We start from the raw sequence: 13442 nt of genomic DNA, 5'->3' as shown, positions 1-13442 counted from the left end.
GATACCTCGAAGCTAGTCCATTAAACCAAATCTAACAATATCCAACATTAAAAGTCTACAAGAAAAGTTATTTTTTATCTATGCTTATGAATAACATATTTACCTACAAATCAAGTTCATTAGAACTTCGAAATGTGATGACAAACTAGATGTGCATCCATGTGTGTAAGAGGGATATTTGATTTTATGAAAAATATTGGACTCGTAATTAAATATAGGACTCTACATCTTTTCATATAGGTTACTATTGTTTTCATGATATTGTACTACCCACGAGTGAGCTTTAGATAATTTTCGTAAGAAAGAGTAGTGGGAAGAAAAACTCATCAACTATATGGGTCGATGTTGCTTTTATACTCAACGGTGAATGTGAAAACTTATGATCCGACTAAAAAACTTTAAACATCAATTGCCTCGTCCACTTATCCACTAACACAACTAGATGCATCTCTATAATCACATACAACGTTATTAAGGCTCTATTCATTCGTGATTATGAGAATTGATTTTTTGATCGTTAGAGTAAAAAGTGGGTCCCACTTGTGAATGAAGAAGTAAAAAATGATGGCTGAAATGGCGAAATAACAATAAAAAATCAATTTTTTGGGTGATTGCAGAAAACATATTGTGTTAGAGAAAACATTGAGGGGGGGGGGGGGGGGGGGGGGGGGGGCTAAATTTGTTTTGCTATAACAACAATTATGCATCAATTTCAAATTAGCAATCTATGAAATAAAATTCAAGTTTACTAGATGATCGTAGCAAGAACATAGTGGTTCATTTTTTTTTTTAAATATATATTTTTAGAGTTAACAAAATCGATTTTGTAACTCTGAGCTCTGATAGTAACAACGCCAAATATATATACCTTGATTTGGAAATCTTATCATTTAGCCATTGTTTAAGCCACATTATTTTCATAAGAATGTATTTTTGAATAGTGTATTGATGAAAAATGTGTGGTGAAAAAAAAGGAAATGTTTGGATTTTACGTGTAATATTATTTTATTAAAAAAATGTATGATTAAAATAATATCAAATCACTGTTTAAGAATACTTTTTTTAAGAATGTGGTCAAACAAGACCTTAATTTTCTCTTAAGATCATAAATGTGGAAAGAATGTTTAATTTTTCTTTAACTTAATAAACATCGATAACTTATTTATTTTAAAATAATTTGTGTTTGATAATATAGAACAATTAAATTGAATGTTAAGTTTAACTGCGCAAAAAAAAAAAGAAAAAGAAAAAAGAATGTAACATTTAAATACGATAATACTAAGTCCGTGTCACACAAATTTGTCATTTCAAATCATCTCGACTTCATTTGAAAATGAGGAGGGATAACACTCAATAAGCTAATGCTCAATAAGCAAATCTCATGCATATGATGTATACTTATGATATGCATATGAATTACATTAAAAAAAAAAGAATAATGTTATTTATAGTCGCTTACTGTCGTAATCAACCTATGTGGTAAACATGTGGTGGTTAGTAATTTGATATACTTTATGCAATAAATTACTAACCGTTACATGTATATCACGTAGAGTGACTGCAGTAGTGAGCGATTGTAAATAACATTATTTATAACAAAAATCATTTCTTAATGTGTTCAATTTTATTTCATTTCTTTAAAAACCTCAACATTGACATTGTGAGCTCACATGGTGTATCTCTTGGCCAATTAGAATGTAGTGGGCCATGTTATTTGGTACTCGATCAAATCTACCAATAATGTCGTAAAACGATTAACATTAACATTGAACATCGGTCAGGTATGACAGCCCCCATGCCCCATTTCCTATGCACACCTTCATGATATAGACATACTGCTCAATTCGCACCAAAATTCAATTCAAGTCATTCTCAAAAGAAATGTCAAATGTTCAAATCCTAGAGATGCTATGGAAATTTGTAAGGGGCATGATGGGCTTAAGTTCTCTCAAAGTGAACAACACGCAAGTTAACCGTTTGGACAAAAGAATATAGATCTTAAAAAAAAAGCACATTATTTGTAATGTCTCAACCTCCATGCTCAAACTATTAATTTACTTACTGTCCACTTTAGGAGAGCCTAAACCCATCCACTCTTCACGAATTTCTATTAGGTTCCCAAAATTCGAATATATGACTTCCTTTTAAGAAAGATTTAAGTTGAATCATGATATCAATTAAACAAGTATAGAGGCCAAGTCGTTACCTTGTCCAATTTCACAATTATTGTATTTTCCAAGGGCTAGTTTTCTTTTCTTCTTGATTAGGTGATTATAAGCTAATGAGTGAGACTCAAATCCAAACATGCGTCACCCCACATCGTTTCTTATGATACCTCCACCAGCTCATAGTTGAGATTACTTAAAAGCACCCTTCTGTGTTGAATTTAACCCATCCAATCCGGGTGCGGTTGACAATCTAATTTCAAACATACTTGTGAATGCGTTATTCTTTTCCTTTTTCAGTTCAAGAAAGCCTTAACAATTCTTCTGGTCATTTTTAAGATGACATGAAGTATTCATGCTGTTTTTGGTTGTTCTAACGATCTACAGCTGATGTAATGGCTCGAGATGCCAGTGTCATACTGTTCTTGAGGGCTTGCTCCCCTGTTCCGGTCATTTAACATATAAGGAAGGAAAGTTTGGAGTTAAAAAGAGGAATTGTCCACAGCTTTAACTTTAACAGGAAAACACAAGTCAAAAGTAAACAACTTTTAAGCAAATAAATTGTTCCTTGCTTACTTGACAACAGTGTTAACACAGCTGAAACATACATACCAGTATGCATTAGCGTCATTTAACAAGCGTTCAGAATTAGGAACCCTAATTCTATATCACCGAAAGCAAAAAAACCGCAGAAAGAAATTATACGCATAAGAATACACAAAATTTATATTTTTTGTCCCAATGTGAGACTACAACTTCTTTTGTCGTTGCAATAATTTACTATGATGAAAATAGTTCCTAATTCTATATCACCGAAAGCAACAAAACCACAAAAAGAAATTAGACACATAAGAATACACAAAGTTTATATCTTTTTGTCCCAATGTGATACTACGACTTCTTTCGTCGTTGCAATAATTTACTATGATGAAAATAAGTTTATAGAAAAGAAAAATTGCAAACTCTATTTTGTTTAACCTATGTCTTTCTTTTCATGATTATGTTATATAAATCCTAATGATGACCCCCTATTCTTTAGAAAAATTACGGGAAAAACAATCTTACAAGTGTGTAATTCCTAAACTATCAGGTCCCTTTCCAAACCCACCAGCGACCTCATCGCAATGGTCGATTTGCATACGGGCTCCGAGTAATGACAACATATAGGCTACACAACTTAAGAAGTGTGAGAAGTAATGCGACGATACGAGTAGCAATAAATTGCATCCTCTCTTTGACTTTCCTATTGATAATTGATCTTCAACAATATAAAGAAATAGTGCAGAAATGAACTTAATACTGTCATCAATGGAACAAATACCCAATTAAGACAGTATCACATGTAGACCATAAAACAATAGACAGAACAATAATTTACTTCCAAAGGCAGTGTAACCTCCACAGAAAGTAAAATAGCACGAAAAATTTAACTATTATACAGTAATTATATCCTACTAATATTTGTCTGAATTCGGTTTTTAGTCTCACGTCTAAGAGAAATTCAAGGTTACCACTGGTAATATCATCAAAGCTTGACCTCAACATCGACGCCGGCAGGAAGGTCAAGCTGCATCAGTGAATCTATTGTTTGGGCAGTTGGATAAAGAATGTCAATAAGGCGCTGATGAGTTCTAATTTCGAAATGGAACCTGGCATCTTTGTGCACATGTGGAGATTTGAGAACACAATATATCCTCTTCTTGGTTGGTAATGGTACTGGACCCATGGTCTTTGCATTTGTTGTCTTTGCAGCATCCATAATCTGCTTGCACGAGTCTTCTATCAAAGGAACCCAGTATGACCTCAGTTTTATTCTAATCTTCTGCTTAGGCGCCATCTGAGAACCAAAATGTCCTCTCCAGATTATTAAAATTAAAGCATATAAAATTGGAGGGTATAAGAATTTTACTTTAAATAAGAAAGACAATTTCTCAAATTGTGCAACAGGTTCAGTACTGTTTATGTAACACAAGGGAGCAGCATTGTCAGCGATAGCTAGACATCTAAGGTTAAAGAAGTGAATTTAGAAATTTGCTATGTTCTGTGGCTTAATATACATAGTAAACAGGTTGATTTTATTGATTTAATAATAAGAAAGACTAAATGAAATTCACTTAGCTGCTTCTTTGTTTTCCTTAGGATGCTAATGCCGCTCAAAATTTATTTAAGAAAAATACGATGATAATCCCCATGAGACTTTAAAATATCATGAAGATATTTTTGCGTCTGCATCTTGTAGAATCAGTTTTCCCTCCACCACACAAAACACTTTCAGGAAACTATTCAAACATGTTCAAAAGCAATTTCTTAGTATCAAAATTGCTTTTGGCTTTTCAAAAGCCCTGCTAAATGGGGCCCGAAAGGTTCTCCTGGGATGTAATAAACAAAGCTCATGTGAAACCAAATTCCTATAGCAGACAATTCTTCGCCCTGAATACTGATTGATTCAGTATTAGATATGAACATGTTAAAAGTGACAGTGTTTTAATTGGAGCCATTGCATTTCATAACTCCATTCTTTCTCTACTGGTCTACCTCATAGTAATTAGGATAAAGTAGAGAGTTACAGCAGCAATTAATACGCAATGTCACTCAACAACTAATTAATCCTACTACTATAATTTAAGCAAAAGCAATATTAATAACCAAATACAGAGAACATAGCTAGAAGATGTATAAGAAGAAAAGAGAAGTTACTTTCTCAGAATCTGTACCAACACTCAGCACTGAAGAGGAAGGAGCCTCGTCCTAAGAACCCAAAAAGAAAATCCTCTCAATAATGTGAAAAGTGCATAATTATCAAACAAAATTATAACTCAGTCGACAACAAAACAAACCTCAGAAGCAACATTGGATTCCAAAACTTCAGGAACAGCAAAAGTTCTGGAAGGGGAAACTCGAGAGGGTTTCAGGGCATGTAACTTTGAGGAAATTCGGGAAGGCAAAGAGAGAACAGAAAACTCGGGTCTGCCATTACTAATGGAGGAATTGGGTAAGGTCGAAAATGGTGCCGACAGTGAGGATAATGAAATTGAAGCCATTCTCCCTCTAGAGTCAGGGTTTCAATTTGGTGTGTGTTGGAGAGAGAGAGAGAGAGAGAGAGAGAGAGAGATACCCAAAATCTCGCATATATCCAGAACTCATTGAGGGTGGAAATAATAACAATAAGCATTTCTTATGAAACATTTTTTAATTTACAAATATACAATTATTGAAGACGATAATTGCACGTGCAGTCCTCCATGTTTAAGTGTGTAGTATCTTGTCACCAAACTTTCATCTTATGGGTGGAACTATATTGTTCTAAATTCCTGAAACGAAAAAGAATATATAGGGCCGGTTTGAGCCCCATTATTTTTCCATTAAAATAAAAAATATGATTGTTATCCTTCATATCAAGCCACCACATTTGACTTTTTATCTCTTATGTGGGGTCCATAACGACTATATTTTTTATTCTCATTTTTACAATAATGTGGCTCAAACGGGGGCATAGAAAGAAAACCCAACTTCTGGATTCCACTTCAAATCTTATTTTTTATTTTAATTTTATGTTCTTAAATTGAAATTGAATTAAAAAAAAATAAAAGTAAAATGAGATGGCTTTTCTTGTCATTATCGCATTAGCAATTTCATTAGTATTTTCGTACATGTGTGGAATTCCTTTAGGCACACTAACAGAATTTAAAGATAGTACCATGATTTCTTTTGAATTTAAAGTTTAGTGACTTGATTGCTTGAAATTGAAGTTCAGAGATCCTTTTGCAATAAGGATGAAAGTTCAATGAGCTCCATTGTAAATATCAATATCACAGTAACTAATTGAAATTAACCGTGTTTGATTTAATATTACATATCACTCATGTTTACATGTACTCAAGAAACATCAAAGGAAGCTTAAGTATCCCAAATCATTATGACGACAATCACGCCAATACTGAACAACACAACCAGAAACTTACGGTGTGCCATATCGATTGACGCCGATTTTTGAGGCTTATAACCCATTGACAGTAAATGGCTAATCGACACATAGATGAAAACCCCACAAGCCAGACCCATAGATATCGCGTAAATCCAGTCTGTAATAGTTCCCTGTGTCGTTGCATCTATTATAATTCCAATGGCAATGCCGATAGGACTTGATATGGCGAATGCAAAAGCATAAGCTACACAAGATAATAGTGGACGATCCAGAATCATCCTAAGAAGAGCTATCCCCATTGCAATTGTGGCGAATATCTGGTGTAGATAGACGGTCCAAAGGGCTCGCCTAGCATCTGCCTTTGTCTCGGCTACTCCAATCGCAACGCCCTCAAACACCGAATGAAAGCACAGTGCGAAAATTAACAAGATGTCATCTCTGAGTGAAGTAGCACTCGTGAGGGAATGTTTAGCTAGATTTTCTTTAGTATCGGTCTTGACCTAATAGAGGATTGCAGAAAAATGTTATCAAAATCCATTGAGAAAACCACTGAGGAATATATGTGTAGGTCCTGCTAACTAACCCGCAACTGCGAGTGTGAAGGTATTCCGTTAACGGAGCCTTTTTCCTTGCGAGAACCTGCAGTGGGAAAGAAATATAGATAAAACATCCGTTGTTGGATTATGTAAAGCTATACATTGTTCTTACTCGACCTTGATTTATAAAATCAAGGGAAACCAATCTAAGATCTTATGTTCTTCTAGTTCTTAGTAAAGGAAATTGAATTTGCCTCTGTTTTAATTGTCACGCTTGGAATCTTATTGAAAGGAAAACATTAAGTAGCCAACAATCTTGCCGTAAAGCATAAATTTCGTGATGTGGGACACTTTCTATTAGCTCAAAGAATAATGCCGAAGTGCTCGAAAATGGGTGACCGACCCTCGCATGGAGTGTGGACCCCGCGTGAATAAAATAATGCCGACCCCTGAGGTGTGAGTGTTCGATCATCCCACATGTCAACCATTATGTTTGTGTAGCATGGTCCTAGCTCAAAAGCCAATCAAATTCTTCTCGTATCTACATGTTTGTTGGGGGAAATTGGAGCCCCTCTGGCAAAGCTTTTGATTTTGCTTAGGCCAACTTCACATAATAGCTCTTCTAACCAAAATAAGCACTTCCAAAATAATTATTTAAATATGTTGGAAAGGCACACAAAATCAGTTTCTCAGTATAAGAAACATCTTTTAATTTTTCAAAAAACCTGTCAAATGGGGCCTAATTATGCATTTTTCAAATTCCCCTCTTACTGTTCTATCAAGTTTCTTTGATGAATCCAATGCATATACTTCACATGAATCCAAACAAACAACTTCACATCATTCTATACAAACAAAGGATAAAAATGATATACCTTGGATTAACCACTGAGGAATATATGTGTAGGTCCTGCTAACTAACCCGCAACTGCGAGTGTGAAGGTATTCCGTTAACGGAGCCTTTTTCCTTGCGAGAACCTGCAGTGGGAAAGAAATATAGATAAAACATCCGTTGTCGGATTATGTAAAGCTATACATTGCTCTTACTCGAGCTTGATTCGTAAAATCAAGGGAAACCAATCTAAGATCTTATGTTCTTCTAGTTCTTAGTAAAGGAAATTGAATTTGCCTCTGTTTTAATTGTCACGCTTGGAATCTTATTGAAAGGAAAACATTAAGTAGCCAACAATCTTGCCGTAAAGCATAAATTTCGTGATGTGGGACACTTTCTATTAGCTCAAAGAATAATGCCGAAGTGCTCGAAAATGGGTGACCGACCCTCGCATGGAGTGTGGACCCCGCGTGAATAAAATAATGCCGACCCCTGAGGTGTGAGTGTTCGATCATCCCACATGTCAACCATTATGTTTGTGTAGCATGGTCCTAGCTCAAAAGCCAATCAAATTCTTCTCGTATCTACATGTTTGTTGGGGAAATTGGAGCCCCTCTGGCAAAGCTTTTGATTTTGCTTAGGCCAACTTCACATAATAGCTCTTCTAACCAAAATAAGCACTTCCAAAATAATTATTTAAATATGTTGGAAAGGCACACAAAATCAGTTTCTCAGTATAAGAAACATCTTTTAATTTTTCAAAAAACCTGTCAAATGGGGCCTAATTATGCATTTTTCAAATTCCCCTCTTACTGTTCTATAAAACAAAATTTAGCATTGACAATCAAGTTTCTTTGATGAATCCAATGCATATACTTCACATCATTCTATACAAACAAAGGATAAAAATGATATACCTTGGATTTGAGGATCAAAATTGTTCTTCTGTTTCCCATAAACATAAGAAATAACAGAATCAGCCAACATAGTTAACAAATATCCAGCACTCGCCAACATAAATGCAAATGGGTATTCTTTTTCAGTCAAGTCCCCAAATGTCTCATTAGAATCACTCAAGAAATGCATCAAAGCAGTCCCCAAAAAAAAAACCCCACCAGCGAATTGCGTCCCAGTTATTGTTGACACACAAAAAGTTCAGCCCAAGTTGAATAGCCCAAGGAATGAAGCCCAATTAGAAGATCCCCAAAATCAAATAGCCCAAAGAACGACCCAGTCAGGCAATGTAGGATAAAGGTCCAAATAAGGAAGCCCATGAACGCAGAAATACCATGATTTGAGCAAATGAATTGCCATGCAGTCGCCCAGAGCTGTGACTTTGCTCTTGTCCAAACATTCAAGTCGCCCAGCATCTTAGCAAACATAAGAAGTTATGGTCACCCAAAAGTGCAGTTAATGAAGCAGTTATTGGGTAGTCCTATCACGTTCCACGATTCAAGAAATTCAATTGAAGACGGTTGAACGACAAAAGTAATGGCAGCAGTTAGAGAAGGCAGTTCCATGACAAGTTGGCCATTACAAGGAAAGTAGGCAGTTATAAAGCGATCAAGCAGTTTTTTAAGCGGTCGATCACGAAGAAATCATCCAGGGAGTATAAAAGGAAGAAAAGACATAGAGCAAAGGACCCCGAATCAAACACTCTCAAATAGAGAATATGTAACTTTCAATTTTTTAGTTTAGATTTAAACACTTCTTTTACAGTAACTCGTGTGCTTGCGCCTCTTGGATGCATTCTGTTTTTACTTTCCAATTGTAAACTCATCGCCAATAAAAACGCCTCTTTTTGGGACTTTGTTTTAAGAGGTTTGTCCCTTACACAATCGTCTGATCCTTTTTTAATTGTTAGCGACTAACCCGCGCGAAACAGTTTCCAAAAAACCTCGTTCCACATCATGAAGTAGGGCGAAATCCCCCCTACAAAAGTCTCAACAAACACCAGTATCAGGCACCATATTTTCACCAGAATCAGAGACCGAGATCTCAAGTTGGGCTTCTCTGATGGCGAATTGGAATCTCCGCCGTGCGCGGAGGCGAGACAACGAGGAAGAGTAGAGTGAACACGAGAATCAGAATATACCGAGCCATTCTTTCAGGGAATTGAACAATGATCCAATGAACATATATTCTTGTTACATACAAGTCTCGAGACTTAACGTACGATAAATTTGGGATAATTGTTGTACTACTCACAGTCAATGTGGGTAAAGTGTGTACTAGAGAGACTATAAAAACATGGAAATTTCCCATGAGAAAGTACATACAATTTTGGGTGTAACAGTTAATGACCAAATAAGGAAAATTCTACCTGTACATAATTATTGCACATAATGGTGTTCATAATGTGATGTAACAATCATCCGATTGTTGATGTTCGAGTGTGAGATTTGAATTAAAGGTTGGATCCAATACCACGTGTAATCATGAATATTATTATGTAGACAATTATGTACATGTAGCACTTTTCAACAAATAATGATGTTAGTATTAGGTATTAGTTTGTTCATTCTTGTAGGGATCAAAATTCTACGTACATACTGGAATTTTCACGAAAAAGAGATATTTTTGAAGTTTTAGAATTGGGCCTATCGACACACCAAACAGTCTGAATCTTGAAATTTATGTACTCTTTTTGAACAATCTTAACCTACTCTCAGCATATTCAATTTGAATTAATTGAACCCTCAAGTTTCAAGATTGTTTCAATTTGGTACTTTATTTTCTTTTTCTTGATGAGGAACTAAAACAATGTGAATTTCCAAGATACATAGCCCTCTTATTTAAAAGCATCATAAAACGTGGCAATGAATTTTTTGGCAAGAAAGTGAAATGTCTTGAAAGTTTTGACCATGGACATGAATGTTCAAACTAGATAAGATTCTTTTCAATTAGAATTTTTAGAAAGATTTGAACCAAAAAATGAAAAAAGATAAAAAAAATAAATAATCCTATCGAAATAATCTTAATAGAATAAGCTCTTGTTTGATTTCCATTCTTTTGCCACAAAAATAAAAAATATATGATCTTTACTCATCATATTAAGCCATCATATTTGACTTTCTATATTTTATGTGGGGTCCGTAATTATTATATTTTTTATTCTCATTTTTTGATTAATGGAAGACAAACGGGGGGTCACACTTTTTATTGGTGACAGCTTGTCTGTGAAGATTCTCCCTTTTCTTTCACCTACAAATTACAATTGCTTTGTTTCGGATAGACATACTGTCAAGTTTCTCAAGTCAATCTATTTGTTCGATTAGCTTTGGCCACCAAGGCAGAAATTGAAGGTGTAAAAATTAAAAATGCCGTCTTGCCAACACTATACCTAGGAGTGTAAGCGGTCTGATTTTACTGGTTTTTGACAAATTTTCAAACAAAACCGTTTAAAACGGTTTGAGAAAAACCCAAACCTAAACCAAACCATTTTGAACGGTTTAAAAAAAACTCAAACCTAAACCTAACGGTTTGGTCCGGTTTCGCGATATATTTTTTTGTCCGTCTGCTTTTATGTCATTAATTTATTAAATTCAATATATATTTATATCTTACTAGTAATAAATCGAAAACAAATTAAGCCCCTGTTTGAATCAAATTTTTGGGATAAAAAAATGAAAATTTGGACCGTTATCCCACAAGTCCAGTCGCCTTTGCTGACCTGCTGTTTCATGTGTGGGACCCAGCCTCCTCTCCAACGGTTAATTTTCTCATTATGATGATATGGAAAATATGGTTCAAACATGAGCTAAATATATCTACTATAAATTTAAATACCAACAAAATCAAAGTGAAATCACAATAAACTAAAACATAGTTTTTTTTTCATTTTTTTCACCTTTTTAGGCTAATGATGACACAATAACGTTACAATAAAAGTCTACTAAACTAGATATAATGCCCAAAAAATATAATTATGTCTAATAAGACCTCGTGATTATCATATCTGAAAAAATGATACTAATTAAATAAAGAGAATAACCAACCACAATAATAAAGCAATTGTTTATAATATCTAAATATAACAATTACACAAATTTACGTTTGTATGATGTTACGAAACGTATTTAATTTTAGATTCTTACCTTAATTTGCTCCAAAAAAATTATTGATCTGAAACTTTATTTGTAGCAAATATTATCATCGAAAGTCTAGAATCTCTTTGTCTCCGATTTGGTATAATGGACTTAATTCAACTTTGAAAAGATGTGAAAATTTTGAAAAAGAAGTGTGTGGTACCGATGACTCAAGACTGTGTTGGGAGTCGATTGGAGTTCATCTAAATTCTAAGGAGGAAAAAGACTTTTGATAGATTATGTTAGTCTTGAAATTATTAGATATATATTAGGATTATTGGATAATAATAATATATCTGTATTAGAAAATTAGAAATTGACAAAAATACCCACAAATGACAAAATTATTGAATTTTACATATTTGAATAAATTTTCAAAAAATTTCATTTTTTTATTTTTATATATTTTTTCGCCGGTCCGGTTTGGTTTTAAACCGCAATTAAATTTCTCAAACCTAAACCAAACCATTTTGACCGGTTTGGTTTGGGTCAAACCATTTCGTTGACCGGGTCCACGTGGCACCAAACCGATGGTTTCTAAAATACGGTTTTGGTTCGATTTTTCGATTTTGCGATTTTTGCTTACAGCCCTAACTATACCCACTGGCTTCTCTTTGTCGTGTATTCAAAGGTAAATAAAAAACAAATATTTATTTTAACTTCAAGGACATTTTTGCAAGTTTCGGAAAGGTAGAGGTGTAAACTCTAAGAATTAAACTACTTTGACCGAATTTGTTTAACATAATGATTGACATCCTCTCTCATAAGCGCAGTTCCCGTGTGAATAAAAAAGGAATTAAGCCAAACAAACATAGACTTTGACACAATGTGTGACATAGAACTCACAATCGAGGTGTGGGTCCCCATGAATAAAATAATCCCGACCTCCCCCATGTGTATGTGCTATGTCAACCGAAGTATCATCCTCTATGATTATGTAGCATGATTCATAAAAAAGTCCAAAGAAAAGCTTCCCCCATTGTGAGTACTAGTAAGTCATTATGTCAAAAAAATTTGATCATTGTAACGGGATTGAAAAGCTAATAATCAAAACCTCGTGAAGTGGAATTGAAAGTGATACTTGTCTTCATAGTTGGTTGAAATGTCCCTTTTGCGCCGCAGCCCGTGATAATTTAGGGGCCCGTCTAACATAATTTTGAAAATTCAAAAATTGCTGTGAAGCTAAGAAACAGTTCTTAAAATATGTCTGGATAATTTTTTAGATAGTGCTAGAAGATTTTTTAGAGGAAGAAACTCTTTTACTAAAAATTTAAAAAAAAAAAAAAAAAAAAAAAAAAAAAAAAAAACATGGCCAAACAAACCCTTATCAAATTAGAAATATTATCAATAAATCAAGACCACATATTTGTTTCAATGAAACTACAAGTACAGGGACCTGTCAGGACACACACTCAATCGGGCCATCAATTTTTTTTTTAATTACATGTGGGGCCCGTCTGCTATGATGAGGGACCTGACAAGCCCCTGTGAAAACAATCCCCTGTACTTGGAGATTAATTGTATTTGTTTGTTGGTCAGAAATAATATTCCAATTTAGAGAAGCAATACAGGTACAAGAGATTTTTTACAGGGTCAATAACAGGGGGTTTGACGTATTGACTTTGATAAAAATTCCCTTTACTTGGAGGTTCTTCCTCCAATTTATAGTCAACATCTATTATATCTTGTCCTTTCAAATAACCTTGAATACAACTTAGATGTGATGTTAATTGAATTAATAAACTCAAAAGAACATGGCAATTTGTCTCCCCAATTGACCTCACAATTCTCAGTCAACTCAAGTGTCCAAAATTTTGTACATTTAACTTGTTAATGCAGAAAAATATATAAGCAGAAGCACCAGGTTGAATAATATACCGACACAAAAATGGCCGT

The 13442-nt window shown here is 34.4% G+C and overlaps 2 protein-coding genes across 2 annotated transcripts; both read right to left on the bottom strand.

The window, feature by feature from the left end:
• Window positions 1–3453: 3453 nt before the first annotated feature.
• LOC111395833 (30S ribosomal protein S10, chloroplastic-like) lies at window positions 3454–5299 on the bottom strand. The gene is made up of 3 exons (XM_023022014.1): window positions 5003–5299; window positions 4863–4913; window positions 3454–4002 (listed from the first exon to the last, which is right to left on the bottom strand). The coding sequence occupies exons 1-3, from the start codon at window positions 5204–5206 to the stop codon at window positions 3691–3693; spliced, it is 567 nt and encodes a 188-aa protein (XP_022877782.1). The 5' UTR covers window positions 5207–5299; the 3' UTR covers window positions 3454–3690.
• A 640-nt stretch (window positions 5300–5939) lies between these two features.
• LOC111395154 (zinc transporter 2-like) lies at window positions 5940–11143 on the bottom strand. The gene is made up of 10 exons (XM_023021161.1): window positions 11132–11143; window positions 10012–10120; window positions 9614–9698; window positions 9356–9566; window positions 9246–9253; window positions 8376–8596; window positions 7545–7604; window positions 7352–7435; window positions 6674–6729; window positions 5940–6590 (listed from the first exon to the last, which is right to left on the bottom strand). The coding sequence occupies exons 1-10, from the start codon at window positions 11141–11143 to the stop codon at window positions 6063–6065; spliced, it is 1374 nt and encodes a 457-aa protein (XP_022876929.1). The 3' UTR covers window positions 5940–6062.
• Window positions 11144–13442: the final 2299 nt, after the last annotated feature.

Source organism: Olea europaea, chromosome 6, assembly GCF_002742605.1.
Source record: "Olea europaea var. sylvestris chromosome 6, O_europaea_v1, whole genome shotgun sequence".
In the NCBI taxonomy this organism is placed as follows: Eukaryota; Viridiplantae; Streptophyta; class Magnoliopsida; order Lamiales; family Oleaceae; genus Olea; species Olea europaea.
The sequence above is the reverse complement of the archived record's forward strand: the minus strand, read 5'-3'. Positions and strand labels throughout refer to the sequence as shown.